This window comes from Halichoeres trimaculatus, unplaced genomic scaffold, assembly GCF_033239565.1.
Source record: "Halichoeres trimaculatus isolate MK-OKI-2021-1 unplaced genomic scaffold, fHalTri1.1 fHalTri1_scaffold_8, whole genome shotgun sequence".
In the NCBI taxonomy this organism is placed as follows: domain Eukaryota; kingdom Metazoa; phylum Chordata; class Actinopteri; order Labriformes; family Labridae; genus Halichoeres; species Halichoeres trimaculatus.
This window is the reverse complement of record NW_027437186.1, coordinates 6,022,288-6,049,070: the sequence shown is the minus strand read 5'-3', so window position 1 is coordinate 6,049,070 and position 26,783 is coordinate 6,022,288. Positions and strand designations below refer to the sequence as shown.

General features: G+C 41.8%; 1 protein-coding gene across 1 annotated transcript in view; it reads left to right on the top strand.

Annotated features, from left to right (window-relative positions):
- pdzd8 (PDZ domain containing 8) overlaps positions 1 to 26,783 on the top strand; it is a 62,318-nt gene that overhangs the window by 6,656 nt on the left and 28,879 nt on the right. Inside the window, exons 2-3 of the mRNA XM_074675640.1 lie at positions 18,954 to 19,079; positions 23,805 to 23,907. Of these exons, the coding sequence (XP_074531741.1) occupies positions 18,954 to 19,079; positions 23,805 to 23,907 (229 nt within the window). The remainder of the gene's footprint in view (positions 1 to 18,953; positions 19,080 to 23,804; positions 23,908 to 26,783) is intronic.

Below are 26,783 nucleotides of genomic sequence, written 5' to 3'. Positions count from 1 at the left end.
TCTTTGAACGATGATGATTATGACTAATCGCTGATGAAAACCAAAATTCAGTATGTCTTAAAATTAGATTGTTACATAAAACTAAAAGAAAATTATTTTGAATACAGAAATGTTGACCTTTGGAAAGGTATGTTTATTTGTAGGGGTGTAACCTATGTATCCGTGCCAAACCGCTCCATAAGGCCGTTCGGTTCGGTACAGTGCTGTATTCGAACGAGTACAGTAAGTTTACGTTAGCCACTGCACATGGCTCTTTAATATTCACGTGAGTGCTCGTCTATGATTGGCTGAGCAGGGAAGGAGTTTTAATATTCATGAGGAAAGTGGTCTGTGATTCGAGCTTTGCGATCATGTTCATATCATGTGGACGTGACATCTCACGGTGAGCCAATCAGAAGATGAATATCAAAGAGCTTCCGTAGCCACAGGAGCTTGTGTCTGAATTGTGCATCATGGCTGCTGCTAACAACCTGAGCTCCGACCGGAGCTTGAAGAGCCTCCCCCCTCGCTGTATAATGGCAAGTTTTGGTTTAATAAACATGCTAAACAAGCAAATGGTTTTGCGTTGTTCCATACTGTACCGAAAATGTACCGAACTGTGACCCTAAAACCAAGGTACGTACCATTTTTGTGTACCGTTACACCCCTATTTATTTGTATGCTTAAAATATTTGGTTGGGGCTCTTTTGCATGAATTCCTGCCTCAGTGTGGTGTGTCATGGAGGAGGTTGGCCTGTAGCTCTGCTGAGGTGTTACAGAAGCCCAGTTTGTGTCACTCAGGCTAAGGGATGGGTACTGAATTAGGTACTTTTATAGGTACCACCTGAATTCTGTCAAAAGTACCAGGTACCGATTCAGGTAGAATCAAAAGGTACCATGTTTAGGTACCTAAACCTATCCTTGTGACTGTGAGGGAGTGGAAGAGTAGGTGATTTTCCATGCTGGACATGAACACAGCATTACAGGGTTATACATTGAAGAATGAATATGTTAGATTAAAAAGAATTTACATTTTATTATTAAACAAATTGACATGTTTTACCACATAAACACACAAAAGTACAGAAAATTGGTACTGTTGAATACCGATACCGATTGCTAGGTACCCGGGATCAATAGCCGTGTTTCCACCAAGCAGACCGGTTTGGTTTGTCTTGGTACGGCACGCATTTTGCTGTGTTTCCACTGACTTATCACGGGACAGATCCCTTGAAACCGAGACGAGCTGGCCTACTTTTTTGGGACCCTTCTGTATGGGTGCCAGACTGAACCGATCCGCTCTCGGATGGTGCAGCAACACACTGCAGACCGTTGATTGGTCAAAAGAATCATCACTTACTGTGCGACAGCGGCTGCATTTCTCCTGGCGGCACACAGACTTCTCTGAAACAAAGCTTGATTGCACTTTGTATCAAAGAGCTACATGCCAATCACAGAGAGGACGAAATGCTGCATGTCTTCCATCTGTGCTCTTTGTTTACTGTGTCGCATTTTTCTTCTTTGTTGGATTTAACAGCGGGGTAAACTGCTGCGGCGTCATGCTATTGTTTAACAGCTGCGGCTTCCGGCATCCGGCTTACATGCCGCCTACCATGAGAGGGCACAGTTTGCTGTGGAAAAGCAAACGGGATCAGGCTTAACTGTACCAAACTGTGCCAAACCGTACTGAACCGCTAAACCGACCCGGACTTCTTGGTGGAAACGCAGCTAATGTGAAAGGTACCCATCCCTACTCAGGCCCCATTGTCTCAACTACTGTTTTAGGAAACACAAAAGTATTGTTGCGTTGCAGCCTTGCATTTACATGGAAACGGTGTACAGCCAACCCAAAACTTTTGAAAACGGCCTCCAGGGTGGAATTTTTCGGAAACACTGACGCGTCTGCGACATTTCATTTTTGATGGAGTAAGGCCAAGATTAAAGTTGAAAAAAATTAGATTACAGTCGACGAGAAAAAAAGTCAAAATAACCTGCCCTTATGTTTACCAGTAGTACACCGGGTACAGTCAGCTCCTCAACAGCCACAGGCGCGACTGACAGTAGTGGGAGCTGCCATACAGGAGCCTAAACCACAGTCTTCAGTATCCATGTACTGTATGTAGGACAGGGTCAATCTTTTCCTTTTTCATTGCATCTGGTGTTTAATGAATTGTGTGTATGTAATGACTTTTCCAACTGACCCTGAAGAATTGCCCGTTATCAGCTCATAGGAGACCCGTGTGCACGACTACAGGACAGACCCCAAGCAGCAGATAGCAGAGAGGAACGACAGTGGGACAGCAGCACAGAAAACCTTGTCCTCGCCTGAGCCTAAAAATACCGACCCAGAGAAACAGACTAACTGGTGGTTTGGGAGTTCGAGGTGAACTTTCATAAATTACTGTTCCAGTGTACAATCACATCTGCAGGGGCAACAAGTTGCTGGTAGCTGACAGTCGCCGCTATCCTCTCATGAAAATCTGGAAGCATGTACTCAGGCTCCAAGCCCCGCCTCCAAGCCCCACCCCTCCCCTCCATGTCAAAACACTGCCAGTAAGTTGAAACTGAAAAAAAGGGAATTGGAACTGAAAACCAGTGACGCTAAAAGAAAAAGAGTGTAAAACCATTTCTGCATAGTGGCATTGACAAACAAATCATAACACAAAAAATCCTCAAAAAAATATTGTCTTTTCTAACGTCCGTATTTTGATTTTCAGTTCAACATTTCACAATGTCAATCCTTGTTTCAGATTCAATTCAACTTTTTCTACAATGCCAATTTTCTTTTTCAATACCAAATCTTACCGTCAGTGTTCTGACTCCATAGGGACCTTGGTGCATTTCACTTTAAAGGATAAGTTTGGTTAATACAGCTTTTACATTGTTTATAGAATGAAGTAGAACAAAATACTCACCCAGAAGGTTTTCCTGATCCAAGCAGTGCTTTGGGAGATATTCAGATACAAAATCGTGCAGCGGACGTCCGTATAATGGGATCCATCGTGGCATAGACAACGCCGCTCCTAAAACTGCATTAATCGTCCAAAAACTCATGTTTTTCACCAATATTCCATAGTGGTCCGCTGTGGGTTAGTCCTCTGCTGCAGTCTGTGTCACTCCAGACAGCACTGTGTGGCTGTAATGACCTCTGAACTGACAAAGATTTTAACGTTTGCCCCTCCGCGCATGCGCAGTACTCTCTGGAGAGCTGACTCCACTTTCTCCTTTCTTTGAGCTCGTCATCTGTTAACTCTGGCTCACAACTGTAATGACACCCATCATATTCAAAGTTCTCCTCCACAACATCTTCATCAGATAGATATTCGTCCATTTTACACAAAACTGGAAGAAGAAAGTCATCATGTAGCCTGCCGTCTTCCCCTGAAACAATGAGCCGCACTGCACGTGTGGAGGGGAAAACGTAAACAAAGCCTTTGTCAATTCAGAGGTCATTACAGCTACACAGCGCTGTCTGGAGTGACACAGACTGCAGCAGAGGACTAACCCACTGCGGACCACTATGGAATATTGGTGAAAAACATGAGTTTTTGGACGATTAATGCAGTTTTAGGAGCGGCGCTGTCTATGCCACGATGGATCCCATTATACGTACGTCTGCTGCACGATTTTGGATCTAAATATCTCCCGAAGCACTGCTTGGATCAGGAAAGCCTTCTGGGTGAGTATTTTGTTCTACTTCATTCTATAAACAATGTAAAGCTGTATTAACCAAACTTCCTTCCTTCCTTTAAGAAACCATCTACTTATTTGCATTCATCAACCAGCTTGAGCCTGGTTTATTCTTGTGTTGACTCCATGCTGTAGCCACGCCGCAGTGACCAGCCCCATCACAAACTCTACACATTGGTTCTGTAAGTGTTCATAAGAAGAAAGAGGTGGAAAGCTAGGATTAGACCTGAAGTTTGTCAAAGAACAGATGCAAAACAAGTTTGAGGAAGTGGGAGAAATGGAAGAGGGAAAAGGGAAGTGCACGAGAGAGAAAGCTAAACACCATGGTGACTTGCACTTTTAGTTCCTTTTTGCATGGCTGCTTATCAAATGAACACAGTTTGAAAAGATAAGACTCTGCAGCTCTCAGTTAGCCCACATCCTCAAACTGCTCTGAAACAATGCTCATGTTCTGTCGAGCACAGTGACACAGAACTGAGGCGTCGTCTCATTTCATACTGAACTCACTAAAGTCCCAGCTGTCCTCTGGGGAACAGTGGGCGCCTTCTCACCCAGCAACGCTGCAACAAGACAAATGTGTGTTCTGACTGGAGTCTGGGCCTGAGTGGAGTGAGTCCCGCCCTCAGCCACCAGGGGAAAGACTGGCTCATTATGTGATTTCCTCTCAGTTATCACAGCCCAGTGTGCAACGTTTGCCACTCTCACTAACTCCATTTCACCCTCTCTTTGTCCAAGTCACCTTGCAGTCTTCTTGTGAAAGCTTGGCAGATTTCCTGGGGCAGGGATTTTATCATCCTATGCAGAGGTGGTGAATAGCTCTGCAGATATGAAACTCAAACTTCTATTAATACACAGCCAGAAGGTTTAACCTTCAGCTTCTTCTTAAAACCACAGAACTTCTTTTAGAGAGCATTAAGACAACACAAGTCTGGTATAGTCCCCAATGTAACCATGATGACCTTGGAGCCTTGCATTTGTAGCATTTGAGACTGGGAGGCATGAATTTGACAGCTAAAGGTATGATGTCCTTAAAAAGTTTACAAAACTGGTACATCTGAATAAATTCCAACATTATGAAAAGTTAATTAATTTCAGTCCTTCAATTCAAAAGTTTAAACTCACAATATTTAGATTAAGTAGACAAAGAGTGAAATATTTCAAGCAATAATTTATTTTAGCCGTGATAATTGAAGCATAAGTTAATGAAAACCAAAGATTCTGCAGCTCATAAAGTTGCAGAAGACCCATAAAAAGGAAGTACGTTTATTTATATTCTCTCAGTACTTGGTTTGGGCTCCATTTGCATGAATAACTGCCTTGGTGTGGTGTGTCATGGAGGAGATCACCCTGTGGCTCTGCTGAGATGTTAATACAGCTGAGGTAGCTTTGATAGCAGCCTTCAGCCCAGCTCATCTGCGTCTGTGTCTCATTGCCCCTTAACGATACCTGGTGTATCTTTTGAAGGGCTGTTTACATGACAAGAGTTTAAGGATGAAAAGCAAAGGTATTGTTGTATTTGGACCTCTTGTTTAAACAGAAATGGCATTTCAGAACTAAAACGGAAACTTTTGAGGAGTAGATATCTTCTACAATGCCACGCTCTTGGTTGCCATGTTAGACAGCAAGCCGACATTTCCAGTAGAAACGCTGATGTCATGCTCTGCCTTGCACATTTTACTTTCATTGTGGTGACTTAAACTGCCATTCCTGAACTGGACCCCAACAGTTACAAGTGCGGACTATCATACTGTTGCTGTTAAATCTGTTGAATCTGCTGAATCTGCAGACTGCCTTTCAATAAATGTGCATCTGTTGAACCACTTGTGCAATCAGGGAAGACACATTCAATATGCCCTAACTGGCCACTTTATCAGGTAGACCTTGCTAGTTACTGGGTTGGACCCCCTTTTGTTGTCAGAACTGCCTTAATCCTTAATGGCATAGATTCAACAAGGTACTGGAAACATTCCTTCTGTCAATGTTCACATGATAGCATCACACAGTTGCTGCAGATTTGTCGGCTGAACATCCATGATGAGAATCTCCCGTTCCACCACATCCCAAAGGTGCTCAATTGGATTGAAATCTGGGGACTGTGGAGGCCATTTGAGTACAGTGAACTCATTGTCATGTTGAAGAAAGCAGTCTGAGATGATTCCAGCTTTATGACATGGAGCGTTATCCTGCTGGAAGTAGCCATCAGAAGATGGGTACACTGTGCTCATAAAGGGATGGACATGGTCAGCAACAATACTCAGGTAGGCTGTGGACTTTAAACCATGCTCAGTTGGTACTAAGGGGCCCAAAGTGAGCCAAGAAAATATCCCCCACACCATTACACCACCAGCAGCAGCAGCCTGAACCGTTGATACAAGGCAGGATGGATCCATGCTTTCATGTTGTTGAGGCCAAATTCTGACCCTACCATCTGAATGTGGAGCAGAAATCCAGACTCATCAGACCAGGCAATGTTTTTCCAATCTTCTATTGTCCAGTTTTGGTGTTGCTGTGTGAATTGTAGCCTCAGTTTCCTGTTCTTAGCTGACAGGAGGGTCACCCGGTGTGGTCTTCTGCTGCTGTAGCCCATCTGCCTCAAGGTTGGACGTGTTGTGTGTTCAGAGATGCTCTTCTGCAGGCCTCGGTTGTAACCAGTGGTTATTTGAGTTACTGTTGCCTTTCTATCAGCTCCAACCAGTCTGTCCATTCTCCTCTGACCTCTGGCATCAACAAGGCATTTTCACCCACAGAACTGCTGCTCACTGGATATTTCCTTTTTTTTTGGGACCATTCTCTGTAAACCCTAGAGATGGTTGTGGGTTAAAATCCCAGTAGATCAGCAGTTTCTGAAATACTCAGACCAACAACCATGCCATGTTCAAAGTCACTTAAATCACCTTTCTTCCCCATTCTGATGCTCGCTTTGAACTGCAGCAGATCGTCTTCACCATGTCTTCTACATGCCTAAATGCTTTGAGTTGCTGCCATGTGATTGGCTGATCAGAAATTTGCGTTGACGAGCAGTTGGACAGGTGTGCCTAATAAAGTGGAAGGTGAGTGTACATGCTAGATGATCATCCCACCTCTACCTCTGCGGAGGGCTACCAAAAGACTCAAAAGTCCACTCTTTGTGAAGTTCTTGAACAGGTTATTATTGACAGTCTTTCACAGGCTGCTTCTTCATCTTTTTCTACCACAGCGTTTTCTTTCCGCTCATCTTTCTAGTGCTCTACTTGGATACAGCACTCGGTAAACAGCCAAGTTCACAACATGCTTCACTTTTTGCCCTGTCTAGTCATCTTCTGCAAACTTGCATCTCCACAGTGCTGGAGGTACCTGTTCAGCTGCTCAGTCTGTTCTTCTGTCAGGATTTTCACACTTATCGAGCTTCAGCCAAGCAGCGGCATGTGTTTTTCTTTCTGATCGTAGGGTTTGGGATTGTTTTCCCTGCCTGCCCCGGCTTTGAAAAATTATTAGATTAACTCTTATGAAAATTACTTTCGTTATAATTTATTATTGTACATAATCATAAATAATCAGATTAATCACTTGAGTGTTGAGAGAAACTTTCTTTGTTCTTGCTTCTCAGCTTGGATTTTGTTTTTTTTCTCCTCTGGGATTAACTGCTCTAGCTAATATTAAACGATTACTTTCTATACCAATTAATCTATAATCAGGGTTTGGACTGTGGGACAAAACAAGATTTGGAGGCATTACTTTCAGGTTAAGAAGAGCTGTGATGGTTTTAGATCAGAGAAAAGAGAATTTTATCAACAAAGACAGTAACAGTTAACGGGAGGAGAAAATGTTTGAATTACTTTTGACCAATACCCTTTTTGCTCTTCATATGTATTTGCTTGTTGATGTGTTTTTTTGTCTTTTATTTGAACATTGGCTTTGGCAACATTTTTTTTTAACTTCATGCTTAAAGCTTATCTGAATTTGAATTTGTTTGAAGAACAGCCTTTACCTGCTCAGCCAATTCAGACAGGCTGGGACTCACACTGGCTGGGATTATATGACTGGCCTTGACTTTTTTTTTAACCAAGCTCTGCGTTTTCACTGAGCACGGTTTCATATTTCGAAAAAGTTCAAAGGAAATCTTCTTTGAAAAAAACCCCAAAGTTTCCTGTTTTTTTGTCATTAAAAGTGTTCATTTGTGGATTAAAAGTGTTCTTTTCTTTACCCTAAATTTCTGCAATCCCCATAGACCTCCACACCTGTAGATGTCACTTTTGAGTAGCCGTCAAGGGTCACACAGGAAAAATACACAAATTTTAAGACCAGTTGAAAAATTGCAAGAATTTACATTTAGCACTGTTTGATCTGAAGATGGTTCTAAGTAAAGCTTCAAAATGCAAAAACAAGAAATGGGTCAAAAATAATTGAGAAGGCAATTTATTGAAAACAATGAGTAGAGTGAAATAGGCTTCATCAGTTGATCAAAAGTTCAAGATCACAGCTCAAAACCCCCCAAACCCCCTAAAATGGAAATGGAAGTTAAAAATAAATCACCCAGTAATGAGGAGCTCCACCATTCTTGATGTGAGTGTTTCCAGGAGGTTAGTGGGAATGTTGCTCCAGGTGGTGAAGATGTCTTCATGGAGGATCATCCACTGTATGGCCCTGATGTCCATTTCTGTAAATGTCCCTCTCCATCCATCCTCAAATGTTGTCAGAGTGATTTAGATCAGGGGATGGTCCAAAGAGTGAGCTGATTCCTCTGGAAGAAGTCCTTTGTCAGGCGCCCATTGTGACCTGCAGCGTTGTCCTGTTGAAAAACCCAGTCATTCCACACAGACCAGGGCCCTCAGTCATGAAGGAGGCCCCCTGCAACATCTCCACAGAGCCAGCCGCCGTTTGACGCCCCTGACCAACCTGAAGCTCCATTGGTCCATTGAAGGAAAAAGCCCCAGATCATGATGGCGCCCCCTCCACTGTGCCACCGTGAAAACATCTCCAGTAGGATCTCCTCGTCATGTCAGTAACGCTGAAGCCATCAGGACGTCAAGGTTCAGTTTTTTCTCCTCAGAGAATTAAACTTTCTTCACCTTTCAGTGTCCCATGTTTGCTGCTCTCTGAAAAAGTCCAAACGGCGAGTTTGTGGCATTGAAGGAGACGAGGCCTTTAAGGACGTGTTTTGTTCTTAAAGCTCTTCTCTCTCAGATGGCGTCTGATGGTTGTTCGGCTGCAGTCGGCTCCAGTAACGGCCTTAATCTGGGTCCAGGGTCGTCCAGATCCCCTGGCTTTTGGATCTACCTCTGGACTTTTTTGCTCCATAACCCTCAGGATCTTTGAAGAAATTCAAAATGTCTGTCTTCCTGCGTCCAACCTCAGCAGTGATGGCGTGCTATGAGAGGCCTTGCTGATGCAGCTCCACAATCTGACCACGTTCAAAGAGAGAAAACTTTTTAGCCCTTTTCTACAGGAGGTCATGACCTTTAATTGTTGTTTGCAATAAATTGCTTACTCACAATTTTTTTTTTGTCTCTCTCCTACTTCTTCTACTTGCATTTTGAAGCTCTACTTAGAGCCTTTTGAATATCCAACAGTTTAAAATGCAATTTGTGCACATCATCTACCGTGCTGCACAAATGAAGAAGGCGCTAAAGTCTGTTTACATGCAGCTGTTCTTAAAACGCTGGCTGTGTGTGTGTGTGTGTGTGTGTGTGTGTGTGTGTGTGTGTGTGTGTGTGTGTTTGTCTCTGCTCTGCCCTCCATCAGACCTGCATCCCTCACAGAGCGAAGTCAGGCCCCGTTTACATGACGCCGAAAACGGTCAATTCCGCAAACATTTCGTTGCGTTTTAGCCTTCCGTTTAGATGAGACCATGTTGCGTTTTCAGTGAAAACGCAAACTTTTGAAAATGCTCCCCAGAGTGGAAAGATTTGAATCCGCTCCTCCATCCAGCCTCGTGTAAACACAGAGCGGAGCGTTTCAGGGCGAAACGCTGACGTCACCGCATGTGCACTCGCAGTTTTAGGTGAAGGCTCCGCGCGCAGCCACATTTCCAGTTGAGCCAGTAGGTGGCGGTAATTCGCGTTATGGTTTGATTGCTGACCGACTCACACAACAAAACGGCAGAAAAAGAAAGAACAGAAGAAGTGACTTGTCCTCCTGGAGTCATATGAATGTGGATCGTTTTCATGCCGTCCTCATGTAAACGTGGGTGGCTTTTGGAAACGCATAGGAAGAATCTTTGCGGGAGTCTCCGTGTAAACGGGGCCTCAGACTGAGCATTCAGCTAACACCCACACTCAGTGTGGTCCATATGGCATCGCATTAAGATTCACAAGTTGTATTTGTGTTTGCTGCAGAAAGATGGTCCATGAGACTGTCGCTGATGTCATCTAATGGCTGCCATGATTAGTAAAGTCAAGTTACTTTACAACGTGAGATTTTGGAACAGGCGCGTAGTGATGGTACGTACCGTATCATGAGGTCTTTTCTCTGTAGTAAGTGAGGTTTGTTTCCCATGAGGAGGAATGCCTTGACTTCAGAGAAAACCACTGCAGGAAATGTGATTTGACACTGCTTTTAGAACCGTGACCTTTGAGCTGCTTATTCCAAATAAGGTTATTTGGCAGTCCCTGATTATTGGTGTTCAATACCCCAGCAGGAGCGTGCAGGGGCTGGCAGGATTTACTCTTTCCTTAAAGCTCAGAGGCTCCTCAGAACGGCTGACGTGAGGTATGTTTAAAGACCTCATTAAAGGATCTGTGATGCTGTTCAGCTGTGGAGTGTGAGCATTAAACACATATTTACAGCCTCAGACTCAGTCCTATCTCTGAGCCGTGTGGGAGACTGCAGCCAACAGACCAACACTAAACATGCGTGTGAGTGTGTATCTCCCACGATCATGCAGAGTGTGATGAGGTGATGTAATGAAGAGAGGCCTCAGAGAAGCGAGGCTGGACCTTGGGATTTGCTGAGTGTCACAGATGGCAGCTCAGTGGAGGGAGGGAGGGAGGGGAGGGCTGGGACCGCAGCCCACTAAAGGTAATCCAAGCATTACAGCACCGTGTAGTGTCACAAGTGCAGCTATGGGGGAATACTGTGGTTCAAGCCAAATCTGGGATGCTTTCACTTTGTCACAGTCATGAGTCCAACTTCCTGTTTTGGCTTCATCAAAGCAGTATCATAGAAAACATTGTCCATCCATTCATTTATTCATTTATGTGGTAGCTGAACGGGGACATCAGTAAAACTCCTCGGAGTGTGGAGTGCAGTAAGCTCTCTGAGCTCTTCAGATCAGAGATAACAGTATATTTGTTGTACCATTGAGGCTGTAATCTCCATCTTTTGAACACACTCAGTCAGAGCACTTTTGATCCGAGGCTGTCCCAGTTCAGCAGAGCCGTTTGATAGTGAAAGCACTTTAACGCACTTCTCCTCATTTTTATTTCCACATGGAGCGAATGGAAACTCTCTGAAGTAACAGAAGCTTTCTTTGTCTCAGCTGTGAGCCTGAATGTCAGCAAGGCTGGTCTTTATCAGGTACACCTGTTTGACATTTGACAAAGAAAGGTGATTAAAAAGACTTTGAATGTGTCATGGTTGTTGATCTGAGTGTTTGAGAAACTGATAATTTACTGGGTTACAACCATGAACCATCTCCAGGGTTTACAGAGAATGGTCCCAAAAAGAGGAAATATCCAGAGAGCAGCCGTTCTGTGGACCAAAATGCCTTACTGATGCCAGAGGTCAGAGGAGAATGGACAGACTGGTTGGAGCTGATAGAAAGACAACAGTAACTCAGATAACCACTGGTTACAATCGAGGTCTGCAGAAGAGCATCTCTGAACACACAACACGTCCAACCTTGAGGCAGATGGGCTACAGCAGCAGAAGACCACATCGGGTGACAAAGGATGGGCACCAAATTAGGTACTTTTAGGTCCCGACCAAAATCCGTCTGTAATACAGAGTACCAATTCACGTAAAATAAAATGGTACCATGTTTTGGTACCTAAACGCACCCCTGGTAACAGCAGAGTAGGCGATTTTTCTTGCCAGTTTACATTTTGAGGTATAAATATTTTGAACTAAAAAAAAATTACATTTCATTGTTTAACAAATAAGTATTTATTTCTGTATAAACACACAAAAAATCACCAAAAATTGGTACCGTTGAGTACCGATACCGATTGCTAGGTACCAGGAATTGGTACTTTATCATTCAAAAGTGAACGGTACCCATCTCTATAGGTGCCTCTCCTGTCAGCTAAGAACAGGAAACTGAGGCTACAATTCACAGACTCACCAAAACTGGACAATAGAAGATTGGAAAAACGTTGCCTGGTCTGATGAGTCTGGATTTCTGCTCCACATTCAGATGGTAGGGTCAGAATTTGGTGTCAACAACATGAAAGCATGGATCCATCCTGCCTTGTATCAACGGTTCAGGCTGCTGCTGCTGCTGTAATGGTGTGGGGGATATTTTCTTGGCTCACTTTGGGCCCCTTAGTACCAACTGAGCATGGTTTAAAGTCCACAGCCTACCTGAGTATTGTTGCTGACCATGTCCACCCCTTTATGAGCACAGTGTACCCATCTTCTGATGGCTACTTCCAGCAGAATAACGCTCCATGTCATAAAGCTGGAATCATCTCAGACTGCTTTCTTCAACATGACAATGAGTTCCCTGTACTCAAATGGCCTCCACAGTCCCCAGATCTCAATCCAATAGAGCAGCTTTGGGATGTGGTGGAACGGGAGATTCTCATCATGGATGTTCAGACGACAAATCTGCAGCAACTGTGTGATGCTATCATGTCAATATGGACCAAACTCTCTGAGGAATGTTTCTAGGACCTTGTTGAATCTATGCCACCAAGGATTAAGGCAGTTCTGAAGGCAAAAGGGGGTCCAACCCGGTAACTAGCAAGGTCTACCTAATGAAGTGGTCGGTTAGTGTATGTAACGCATGAGGGTCAGAATTGCTGAACCTGACTGTACATTGTAAGAAATAAATCATCATTCACTTTGAAAAGCCTTAGAAAACAAGTGAAGTCAAACCATCTTCACTTGGGTCACATCACATGAAATCTTGTATTGGCACATTTCCCACAATCCCACAGTACCTGAGCTCTGTGGGTAGGAGAGGAACAGCCAAATGGGCACAAGGGGGATCGCTAACACTGCCCGACAGCAGCCACACTAACGAGGTCGCCTGCAGAGACATAATTAGATTAATTTTTGAATCAGCCTCATGAGTGCAGGTCGGTGCCAATCATGTCAAAATGCCGTTAATCAGGTCAGTCTCTAATTTATCCATCAACATTGCTGTCCTCATTCAGCTCTCGGTGTTGAAACCATACCATGATTGGCTACACATGCAGTGTACGTATGAAGTGCTCCTGTTTACTGCTTCATGTGGGGACTTGGGTCTTTGTTAACTTTAGTTCTGTGCTGTGTAAGAGCTGAGCTGTCTCAAGCAGGTGTTGAAACAAGCTAAGTCAGCTGTTGTTGCTCAGTAACAGCAGCCCATAAAAACAGAGCATGTGTCTTCGAATTTCAAAATTTTCTGTTTCTTTTTTTCTGGTTTTCCATCATAATAAACCATTGATTGGTGAACTGGACTCCCACTTCTGTTGATATGGTTACAGTAAGTCCTGCGGTGTCTTCAAACAAAGCAACAGTTTGCCACGTAAGGGGTGATGTATAGTGAGTAGGTGGTCAAAGGAAATAGAGTTTCAGGAGGTTTAGGAAAGATGAAGCAGAAACCTCTGGTGTAAAAACATGAAGCCTTCGCTGAAGCATTGAAAACTGTTGAGAGTTCCCTTGAGACTTGCAGCAGAAACACCAAAAACCACAAACGCCAAGACATGAATGTCGATTTTTTTTTACAGCAAAAAATAAACATGTTTACATTCTGGTTCAAAAATCAGTTTGAGTCTTTATCTCCATCCATCCATCCATCTATTCTCTATACTGCTTATCCTGTTCAGGGTTGCGAATGGCTGGAGCCTATCCACATACACTGTACAGAGGATAAATTCATTTATAACTTGCTATTGCCAAGGTCATACTCACACATTTTGCTTACTAACAGTCTATGATGTAAACAAGCAGAAGCTAAATGTTCCTAAACGCCACAAATTGACTCAAAATGAATCAGTCTGTCTCTGGTGCTGCTCATGAGTGAAAAATAGTAAAGTTATCAAGAGGTTTGACTTTTCAGAAACAAGCATCTTACACAGGCAAAAGAACAGTAAGAAAGCCAGGTAATAAAGAGGAGTAACAGACCATTGCTTTGAACTGTAGTCCATAAGAAAGAGCAGGGCTCCGGAGTGAGACCAGAGTTTTTAAGGTCGCTCTGGTACACCTGCCGCTGCTGGGGTGAAAACATAGATTTCTTTTAAAAGCCCATCATCTCTGTGTTCTTCTGTGACCGAACCCACACTCCACAGGGTCCAGGACCAAGGTTATAATAGTTTTGGATTTGTCATTATAGTTTAGTTTTAGTTAGTTCGACATTTTATTTTCCATTACAGTTTAGTTTTAATTAGTTTTAGAGCAGGCATTCTAGTTTTTATTTAGTTTTGACTTTTGCAACAAGGCTTAGTTTTAGTTTAGTTTTTTCATACCTTATCAACCAGGTGCAGGATTCAAAAAGGTCAGAGTAAATATTTTGTAATACTGTTTAATTTAAAGTCCAACATAGTGCTCACTGCTCAGTCAATGCAGATAATGAACTGTTGGCTGCTGCCTTTAACACATAAAAATAATATAAACTTAATGTAAAAAATACAAGCATCAATTATATGAAATAGTATTGACATAAATTACATAAAAATAATATTAACATAAATTATAAAAAACGATAAAATATGAGCTTCAATGAATAAAAACTTTGACTCTGTAACAATAAAGGCAGACTCAAATACAATAAAAACTTGGACTCTGTAACAATTGAACTATTGCAGATGCTCTGATTCATTGCTCCACTACATTTCATCGCAGAACAGCGCACAGCCAGTCAGTGCAGTAAACAAGCTCGCCCCTAAACACCGGTGCTGTACAGCACTGACAACAACCTAAAACTGTCTAAAATTGGTTGGGAAAATGTGTTGGATTAATTTAAATCCTAAAGGCTGTTACTATTGTCAAAAACTATAACTAAGGGAATTTTGTCTATCATTTTAGTTAGTTTCAGTTAGTTTTGTGAACACAAGATACAGTTTTAGTTTACATATCGTTTTTGTTTTCTTGTCTAGTTTTTATTAGTTTGAGTTAACTGTAATGTATTTTAAATTTTAGTTTTCGTATTTAGTTTCGTTTTAGTTAGCTATTACAACCTTGTCCAGGACTGAGCTTCTTCCGCAGTCTTTTCAGTCTCTGTCTCCTTCAGCAGGTGAAGTTCAACTTTTTCACATGGGCTTATATTAAAAAAGCAAACAAAAAAAATTTCCCAGATTCAAAGAATCGCAATTTAAATTGAATCTGCTCTCCAAAAATCACAAAAGAATCAAATCGGGAGAGAAGCATATGGTCCCAGCCCGATGGCGTAGCCCAGCGCACTGCACTAACTGCTGGTATATGGCTGGTGATGGTGCATTTGTAAGTGGGTCAACCACATTTTGTATCAAGGCACACCAGTGCAACCAGTGCAAAATGTTAGTCTGGAAGAATCTGATCTAAGCCTTTCACACAGCAGTAGAATCATGCTATTGACTGTTCACCTGAGGAAGCTCTGAAAAGTGAAACAAAAGTTTTTGCCCTAAACCACATCACCGTGGGGCTGCAGGAGGAAAAGATAAAACAGAGGACGTTGACTTTCATGGAAGCACCAGTACATGCACTCACTCCCTCTCTCTCACACACACAGTGTGTGTTGTGGTTTTGTGTTACATAATTACACATCTGATATCTGTTGTGACTCTTTAACCTCTTTCCCTCCATCACTAAGTGTCAGACGGAGAGGATTGATGACAGTACGGTTCTGCACACAGCGAGTCCAGTTCCCTTACAGCTCTGCGTCTGTGTGAGACGATACGGGAGGAGACGTGTGCATTGATTGGACCGTCTCTGTAGTTTAGCGGTTGTTTTGGCTGTTGGCCCAGAAACGAAGCATGATGAGGATTGTAAAGCAGCACAGCTGTAATTGCCCTGTGATCAGAGTCGAGGAGTTTGACACAGTCATACGTAGTTCTATAAGGCAGTATTACATCAGATGAAAAGATGCTCATGTTACATTTCCACTCTCAGCCTCTCAGTGGAGTAAGAGTCCATCTTTATGAGAATGGAAAGTGACTGCTCAGGGGAACGACAGTAGATGCTGCGTATTGATTTAAACTATTCAATAGAGGCTGATAAGTCTGGGAGGAAGTGAAGACAATGCATGTCTGTTTCTGGTTTTAGCATCAGTGTGCACAATGTCATCAAGAATCACTGTCTGATTCATGTTTAACTCCAAACAGATCCAAACTCTCGGGTGTCTGCAGCCCTGTAGTACCTTATCTATCCACCAGGAGGAGCTGTGAAACTTTTATCCATACCAGTGAACTTATAAAAGGAGGTGTTCTGCTTTCCCATGTTTTACACATGAATATAACTCATCAGTACTGGATGTTGAGACTGATTGAGCAGATTTTCAAACCTCTACATGTATTCATATTGGAGAATTCCCTGAATCTGTCTGTGAAGTGTTTCCAACAGAACAATTCCACAGACAGACGGAGTCAGCTTGATGCGTATGTGAAGCTTCATCTGCACCACACCCAGCAGAGGTAGCCATGGTGTGGACAGATCTCAGTGTGACTGTGAATACTTCTTACATTCTTCACAAACAGCAACACCTGAGCAGAAACATTACATCCTGTACATCAGGTTACACTTTTCAAAGCTGGAGAACAGGTTCTACCAACCTAATTAAGTCTCAATTTGTCTCAGCAGGGTCACATTTACTCCTTTTTAGGGATGCACCGATCCAACGTTTGTATTGTCATCATGTTTAAACATTCAATACAAATCTTTTAAATGAAGCGTAAGAATAACAATATTTTACTTTTTTTGCAAGTGATATGGTGTCAGAAAAATGTGTCGCCCATAAATCAATAAATACATAAATAAGTAAATGATTAAAAAAAAGCAACAACAACAACAAAAACAAACCAAAAAAACATTTACGATATAGAGATACATGTATTAGAATTCTTCAAAATAACTGGAAGTAAAATTAAATTAACATGAATCCGTGTTATAAAAATTCATTGATTTTTTTTTTCTTTACCACGATCTTATTCCCTAAAGTTTTCAAGAGATGGACAAGCAAATTAGTTAAGTTATAAACTGAAATAAGATAAAACTAAAGGGAAAAAAGAAGAAGAGTCAAATAAGAAAGAATGGATCCAACTTTTCCGATATGGATACTGATCCAACAGCAGGTCTCTGGATGCTCTACTTTGGGATAAAACTGGTAGTGTCTTGGGTAATTGGCAAAAAAGTAAGTTTATGGATTTACTGAAATTAATATTCATTTAAACTGCAAAATATTTAAATGTTTGCTTGCTTCAGAATGTACAGAAAAAAACTATTCCATGTTGAAATTCTATACCCTGTAGACTTGTAACGCAACAGAGAAACAAAAAAGGGCATCAGAGGTAACATTTTGAAATCAAGTAACCAAAAGCACAGGAGAAAAAGACATAGAGCTTGTTGCCTGGATCGGCACCATGGATTGGCCCCTCCCCGCGGATACCGATCCAGCTTTGAGGGGAACAGATACACTGATACCCGTACCCCAGGAATAATACGGGTTAGGGATGTTTGATACTTTTTTTCAGACAGATACCGGTACGAGCACTCACTGGTATCGAGTACTGATACCACATAAGATTTAAATTCACAGTGACAGATCATTATGAACAAATACGGCACAGTCACTCTGACACTAAGTCCAAATTGAAACACAAACAACTCTCTGAGTTTACGGTTTGTTTTACATTAGCAAAAGTGCAAATAAAACTAACAGCTGTCTAGAAATTAAGTATTTTTTGAAAACAAACCAAAGAGCAAAATAAAACAGTTTAACAGTTAACTCTTCCTGGTTCATTCATGTTGTTTGAACAGGAGCTGATGTATATATGATGTGTTGGCAAACTGCAGCAAGTAGTGCCAATTAATGGCGAAGAGAACTTGCTTGGCTTAAGATTTTTTTGCTTTGAGTATCAGCAGCCTTTACGATTACCAATAGAGGGATTGTCAGTCCATGTCATCATAAAGATGCGCATGCATCTCGACTGCAGAAGCAGCATTTAGCTCCACTCATTCAGACGAGTTAGCATTTTTTAAACACCAAATCCAACCTGTTAGAAGCATCAAAATGTATGTTTGTTCTGTGGTTAGTTGTCAAAAACAATACTACACAACAGAGGCAACTTCTGTCAAGTTTCAACCATTACAGCGCAACCGGTGTTTCGGCGTCCATGGTCCCAGTTAGCTACCATGCTAACTGGTGACTTTCAGCCAACGGCAGCCATGATTAACAGCCGAGAGTCACCAGTTAATAGGGTCACACTTTGCACTGATACCCCAGCGATGTCTTGGTGTGTGTAATTAAATGTGTATTCTTTATCCAACCTCAGTTAACAAGGTTTGACTGCAAACAAGCAATAATAACTGCTTATACTCAAAATTCAGATTTGACTTTGTTTATTTAATGAAAAAGTTGGTTTGGGGCTGAGGTTCTGACCAAACATGAACTCAATATGGACAGTAAATAATGAGTGAAGCTATAAATTATGATTAACAGAAATGGATCTTATAACCAAAGTAAAATTAGGGAATACTATGGAACAATGTTTACATACTGGTCTGTCACAGTCTGATAAGTGTCCACAGATAACGCAGTCATGTTGTCTGTCCACTTGCTGATCTCTTCTGTCCACTCACTGCAATTTCACAAACCTGGGAGCTGTTTACCATCCTTCAAAGTGACATTAAGTTAAAAATGTGTTTTTTGGTGGTTAACTCACCCACATCCCACGTTGACAAACCATTAAACTCCACAGTGCTGCTGCAACCAAGTTGTGCGCGCATCCGCTGTTATTGATAAACAAATAATCCCTCTATACCTTGAAAAAAGGCTGGTATCAGCCTGTTCCTGATTCCAGTCCCTATTATCAGTGCATCCCTAACCTTTCAGTCAAATTAAAGACACTTTTGGATCACTTGTCTGTGCAAAATGAATGCATTAGTTGTTTGTTCTGAAGTGTACTCTTATTATTTAAGTGTAAATCCTAACTCGAGCTCTTCTTTGTCTGTCTCTGTGTGTCTGTCTCCAGATATAAGCCCTTCTTCCCGTTCCAAGTGCAGCCCCCGCTGGGTCCGGCGTGTGATCTGGACCTGTCAGTTCAGGATAGCAGGCTGGTGGAAGGCCGACTCAAAGTCACCCTCATTGAATGTAGCAGGTGAGACTCTGTAATTCCTTTGGTGATTTCCGACACACTTAATGTATCTGACATCCCTGTCCTAGGGTAACCCTTCTCCTACCAGAGGCTGTTTTCCTGGTGTGGGTCAGGCCTTTCTGCTGAACTTTGAGGGAACTTACAGACAACACACGTGGAAATCTGAATGGAGTGACAGTCATACTACTGCATACTTAAAGGGGACATATCATGCTTGTGTCTCCTTTTCACTATGCCAGACTAGGATGCCTGTAAAGCATTTCTGCCCTCAGTACAAGTCATTTAGTTCCTTCATTGCCCCACAATAGCGTTCTCAATATCCTCAGTTTAGGCCATTCTGAAGATCTCGTTGAAACGCTCCGTTTCCAGAATGACCTCCAGTAACCTTGCAACGTCACAGCCCTTTGTGCTCTGATTGGTCAGTTCTATCAGAGGGGCCGAGGGGGTAGAGCCAGGGGGCGGTTTTTGCAGCATAGCAGTATTTACAAAATCGCCATATTGACTGAGCGAGTTTGCTGTTTGCCAAAACTTCACTGTAAGGCATTGATAGCACTAATAAAATGGCAGAGTGTAGGATACGTCCTTTTGTATTGGACCCCGAGTCAGACCCGGACGGTTCTGCAGCTCAGGAGGAAGAAAATCCACCTGGACACAGATCATCTCAGGACGCTTCAGTGTGGTGAGTCAAAGCGGTACTGTAACATGTATAGTTTATACGTGGAAATATAGGCAGACTTCACCAATAAACTATTTCTATAACAGGACTCCATCCTGCTCCTTCACTTTTCTCTGTCTGTTTTATCCATCATGCTGAAAGTGTAGTCTAAGGATCGCCTCTACCATCAGTTCGTCACTGTTATTACCACAGCATTATTGTGGTCCAGGTTCACAGTGCATGTCAGAACAAGCATGCAAATATCACAGTCTCACAAGTATTACGACGTCTGCTAAAACTACAGTGTTTTAACTAATTCACCATGTAAAGCCGAACTGCTCAGCAGAGCAGAGTCCCTGCATCCAGCACTCAGTCAAGTTAGCCAGAGCTAGGAGGGAGTTGTATTTATACTCAGCTCTTGGTGGGTGTATCACTTGGTGGCGGTTGTGTGACTAACTGACATCACAGAGGAGGAGCTGCTTTATCAGATTACTCCAATAAAAAGAGAGGATCCTCGTGTCGTCATGACGTTTGAAATCTCGAAGCCAAATGTCAATTACCTATTTTCAGAGGCATCAAATCTCCTTCTAGGATATCAGAAAAATACAATATCTAATTTTTTGAAAATTCAGGGGGTGTAAGGTTTTGTTTTCAAATTTATTATATTATATGTAAGTATTAAATCAGGGATCCGCATGATATGTCCCCTTAAAATGAGTGCTGAGCAACATTCATTTGATTTTGTTTTGGAAATCTCAGGTCAAATTTCTGTTTAAAGAAAGGACAAAACGCCAAAGCTCAAAAACTTAAATGAACATTCAAACATGATCAGATTTTCTTCATGCTCGTTTAAATTACTTTCGGCTGCAGATGAACACTAAATCAAAAGATTTCCACTAGCATGTTTAGAGTGCAAAAGATTTTGAATACCTAACACTCTGTAATAACTGAGTGAGGTCAGGGCTTTACTCATTAAGTCGTCATTTTGTTTAAATCACCTGATTCCAGTGATCAATAACTCATGAATCTGTAATTTCAAAGTTTAGTTTGATGCTGAATTTCAGTTGTATTGTCTCTATGACATCAACAGCTGCTGTTTCTGTTTCACAGCGTCTTCATACCCTTGTGTGAAAAGCTCTTTATACCAGCCTGCCCACACACACACACACACACACACACACACACACACACACACACACACACACACACACACACACACACACACACACACACACACACACACTTTCTCTCACTGGGCCCTCCTTTCTGAGACACACACACTCCGTCTTTGTCCAAAGCTGGCATGTTTAAATTTTAATAGGCCAAAGAGTCAAATCAATTATCACAGGCCTGCCGTAATAAAGAGGCTTACCCTTCATAGCCTTGGAAAGAAAGACAGGTTTTGTGTGCTCCACTATACTCATGTGAGTGTGTGTGTGTGTGTGTGAGTTATGGCTGGGTGTGTTTGATAGACCACAGATTAGGCTCTTCTGTGAATAATTCATGTCCCTCCCATTATAATCATAAAGCCTCTCTTCCTTCCTGAGTTCCCGATGTCGTCACCTTCTCTGGAGGTGTCGGATTCTGGGTTCGAACATTTTCGTCTTCACGCTCACCAAACGAGAGCGTTAGATTATGTCATCCCACGTGCTTTGTGGGGCAGGGATTGAACTTTTTCTGTCAAACATCCCAGATGGTTGATGCTGTCAATGTCCAGCAGAGGGAGCTGTCCCTCTGTGAAATCTTCCACAGAAAAGAGTCGGTCAATCAGAGGAGGATCACCAGGTCTCTGCAGAGCCACTAGGTCCCTGAAATATTGAGATATTAGTCTGATATTTTAAGTTTATTCTGGAGGTGCTTTGTAATCAGACTGATGAAGTCACACAACACATTTTCCAAAATGCTTGATGTGTTTCTTAATTTTGTACAGCAGGGGGCAGCAGTCACCAATGTTGTGCTGCTGTGTCCTCTGCTTTTGCCAGTTTACAGCCAGGTGTGGTGCTCCAGAGCGGCTTTATGCTGTTTGTTAAATAAGATGTTTAACTCAAAGGTACTCTACAGCAGCTTTCATACTTTAATCAACGTGTTGGAAAACTAAATGGTCTTATTTTCTGTTTTCTTCACACCACAGAACATGCTTTCCTTTTTCACTCAAATGGTTTGAATTTATTTGTAATTGACAATAAGTTAATCGAACGGGACAGTGAACCATGAATGGAGACTAAATATATTAAAAGAGTAGGTGTTCTGCTTCATACTTAATGTGTGTAGATTTTCAAACCTATACATATGTTAAAGAAATCCCTGAATATGTCAATATGTAAACCGATCAAAATGCTGTTGATAACAAAGCCTCAGATTTTCATAAGACTTGCTGTAATGATGAGTTCATTATATAAGAATCCCCTGATTGGTCCATGATACAGTAGAGGGTTGGGCCTCAAACACCAAGGTCTGCCCACAGCTCTGCCCCTGACATGCCTCCAGAGGGCTGGCCAGTCATATTGAAAAGAGTTTGAGGAGTCTTAAAGTGATACTCCGGGATGGAACAAGTTGGGTCCTATCACAAGGTTTAGGGCAGAAATTACCCCTACAGCAGTGTTTTTGTGCAGCAGAAGCCCAGAGCGCTCGCAGCAAACCTCCTCTCTGCTCCTCTGCTGGTTTCCTCTGCACTCAGACAGGGCCACATTTTACTTGACCAAAAAATACAAATAAACGGACTCCCACCAAAAAAATCTGATATCTGTCTGCATTCACGCTTTATTTAGAGAATTTTCAGCACGTTACTTTCACACAAAAACCCCGCTAAATAAGGCTCTAGTTCTCATCGTGTCGTAAAACGGCGCTACCTCCGCTGCAGAGCCACAGCTGGCTATGAGGCGCTCGCCGCTTAGTGTATCAGTCCGTGCACGCGGCGTGCCAGATATAAACAAACGCAGGTAGTCTGCCAGGACGAAGAGGATATTCAGAGGATATTAAGATCCCAAGCTCACCCAATCAGAGGCACAGCTTAGTGTCACATGACTGACAGGCGCCCTATGGCTGTACGTGAAGCCCTTGTCACTACCAATATGGTGGTAGTGACAAGAACGTCGCTATAGCTGACGTTGTTTGTTTTCTGTTTCAGAAATGGACGGATGACGTCAGGGAGACAACTTCCATGTTTTATACAGTCCATGGTTCAAATATTTTGTTTCTTTATTTATATATATATATATAACTAATAAAACAATAGTCATCAGCTAACATAACAATGCATGTTTGGTATTGCGAATTTTACTATTGTGCATTCTTATTCTTTTTTTCCCGTCTAATTAATTAATCATAAATGTAATCGTCAGACTAATCAATTACTAAAATAACCATTGGTTGAAGCCCTTAAATCATTTAAAGCTACTACAGGGGTACCAGGAAGAATTTAATTTAACTTAATTGTCAGATGTAATCATATTTCATAATCATAATGTTCTTAATGAAGGAATAAAAAACATTAATCAACAACCAAATAAATACATGAAAAAAAGGTTTTAAACTCATTTAAGTCAGAGTGTTGTAATCCTTTCTTCCATAAAGGTTGTCTTTAAAATATCTAAATGATCCTCACTCATGCAGTAAAAACAGGAGTTAAAGTTTAGATTAAAGAAACAGTTATGATGATATTTTAAGAGAAAAAAAGGTGACAACTGAAACGTGGAAATTTAAATCTTATTTCTGAGCTGTAGAAATAAAAAAAACGATGAAAAAGTGATGTTGTATTTCATCCTCACGTCTCCACACTCTGGTTATGAAATGTGAAATGTGAGGAAAGATTTAAGTATCTGTGGATGAAGAACAATCAAAGATTTGAGTCCTCAGGTTGGGGCTTCCCCTGAGAAATTTATGGAGAAACTATGTTTATTATTCTTCTAACTGCTGGACTCAGAGAGCACAGAGATGAAGGTTTTCAGCGTCTTTGAACTGAGCTTTCTGCTCATGAAGGATGAATCTGATGATGGATACATTGATTTCATGCTTTTAAATGTTTTGCTCTAAGAATCTCTCAGACTATTTATTTTTTCATTCTGTCCCTGCAGACTGTTTATCCTGGGCTCGTATGACAGAGAAACTTACGTCCACTGCACCCTGGAGCTGAGCAGCAACCAGTGGAAGGAGAAGACCCGCAGCTCCATCAAACAGGTGAGAAATGTCTCCTTCCCCGTCTGTTTCCTCTCTTATCTCTCTTATTCCTCTGAGTTAGGATCGCTAGAAGTCAAGCTTTAAGGTAAAGATGTGCTTTTTCACTCCGTCTTCATAAATAAATACTAGCGTGTGTATTGAGGGAGTTCTTAAAGAAACATACTAACTTAGAATTATCATACACACACACACAGACACACACACCTCTAATACGCATACCACTCTGGACGCTGTGTTTCTGACACATTAATACAAGCTCATTTTCATCTCCTGTGCCCTGATGAGATTGTCCGATTGTTGACATTTGAGCGGAAAGGAAAAATTTCAGGCCCCTCCGGGAAACCTTTTGTAATTGTTGCAATTCAGAGATATTACAGCTATCACATCAGGCTTGTCTGGAAGTGACTAATGAGCATTTTTGAGAGTGAAATGTCAGCATTAATTACCAGCTCTGCCCCCAGCAACGCCTGACGCTGCTCTCCTCACGCGCGTCACGGTTATATGCAGTGGCTCAAAGATTATTCTGTTGAACACTAATTGTCCTGAGCTGTGCTTTCACATCATGTTTATTGATTCTGATGGACGACCTGATCCAAGCTGGGGCCAGTGAAATATCAAGTCTTTCTATGGCTCTCCTTCCAGGACAGCAGTTTGCTGCACATTTACTACATTTACTTTCAACTACAAGTTTTATTTGGATCATGTTTTCAGCAAATTAAACTTCAGTACCAATTTTTATTTATTTCATTTTGTATTTATTTCATTTACTTACCAGTGAAAAACTTCTCAACCCAGAGATGGTGGGAAATGTCAGGCTTATACTGCAATCAAAAATATGGTACTAAGTACCGTATGTTTTCTGCTGGTAATTTCTCATGTTGAGTCAAAGCTTGGGAGACTCATCTCTGATGTGTTTTCTTGAAATTTCAGAATAAAAATAAGAAAAAAAACCCTCTCATGTTGCTGTAGTGACATTAAACCAGCGGTTTGTCTCTGTTTATCAGGTATCGGGTGTGTCTAAATATGCCTGGCTTGCAGTTTTTTGATTATTGGAGAATCCCTGTGTTGAGATATTAAAGAGGGGCTATTTTGAAAAAATACCCCCTCTTTAATATCCACCTTTGGAGGCCTTTCGAGAGCAAGGCCATGGGCAGACCTTGGTGTTTGAGCCCCCCCCCAAAAATAAGTCATAATCCTGATGTGATGATGCCATCATTTCTGCAAGTGTCATGAAGATCTCAGAAACATCTCCTGCCATTTAAAAGACAGAGTGTTTTGATCAGTATAAAGACAGATTCAGGGATTTCTTCAACATATGCATATTTAGAGGTTTGAAAATCTATACATTTTGTCTGAATGTCCAGCATTTGTACTTTATATCTATTTAAAATATATGAAAGCAGAATACCCCCTCTTTAATGTTGCTACATGGGAAGTAAAGGTTATCAAATCCACAGATACCGACAACTCTCACCCCAGTTGCCATTCACACACATCATGGTTTCACATGAGGCTAAACTAAACATAATTTCAGATCCTGTGAGGCTCATTAAAATGGACTCAGTTGACCTTAGGCAGGTAGAACTTTGTAATAGCCTTTTAGCTTCATGTCAGCAAGGAGAGCAGAATATCTAAAGTGTTAAATAATAGAGTAGAATAGAATAGAATAGAAAATACTTTCAGCCAGCCTCCACCTCCACAGGGTCCAGGACTGAGCTCCTTCAGCAGTCTGTTCAGTCTCTGTCTCCTGGATCCTGTCTGCCCACAGCAGGTGGAGTTCTTCCAATGTGGTGTTGGTGTCTGATGTTAGCTCCGTTAGCCATGTCTGTGAATAGCATGATGCCTTCACCTTGTGGGGAAACATCAGGCCTTGCACCAGTTAGCATTGACATGCTACAGGCTGCTAACGGCTGATTTTGTTGTAAACAATGTGGCCATGGTTACATGTAGGATCTCCAGAAAAACACAGGAGCAAAACTAGAAAAAATATCACTGAAGACAAAACCAGTTTGGTGTCCATGACCAACAAATGAGCCACACAACGTAATGATCCACTCCAAATACAAAGATGATGAAAAAGAGATGAGAAATCACAAGAAACAACAAGGAAGAGAGAGCTGCTGCAACAGGCAGCCACAACCAACATGGCAGCGGCCAGCAATCTGTTGTGCTTGTTGCATTTTGACTAATTCAGTCAGTCAGTGTATTACAGTTAATGAAGAACTGAACCTGGAAGCCTTGATGAAATAAAAAAGAGAATAGCATCCTCCACATGTTGCATATTTACTTCGATAGAGAGGAGTAGAGGACTGTCCTCTGTGTCCAGTTTAAGCTGCAGCCAGTAATCCAATAATTAATGAATATGTGAACTACCCCCCACCACCACTCAAACTACGAACCATCAGCACAGCCGTCTCCAAGTGGACCCACTTCAAAGCACTTGTGTCTCTTTTTTGTTAATATACACATAGAAATGCAGATCCACGGTGGCATTTGGGTCTGATTTATCAGACTCCTCCAGTCTGCATGTTCCCAGCAGGACTCTGTAGTACGGATTAAAGGCTATACCATCTGGAAAAGGTCAATTCACCATCTTTCTCTCACTCTGCCTTTTTTCCACAGATGATTGCCAGATATGAGCTTCCTTTGCTGTCTTTCTGAAAATGGCAGCTCGTCTTGTGTATGTTAATGGTTTCATGCAGTTTCCCTCATTTGAACCATTGTGTTCACCGTTCACTGCATCATGTGTTTCTCCTGCTTCTCGAGAGGCCAACCAGCGCTCCTTTAGATAGAGCTCGGACTGTGTTCAACTTGTTTGTCATCTGTCTTTCTTTCACTTATTTATTTATCACTGTTTGTGTCCTGTGACTCTGTAG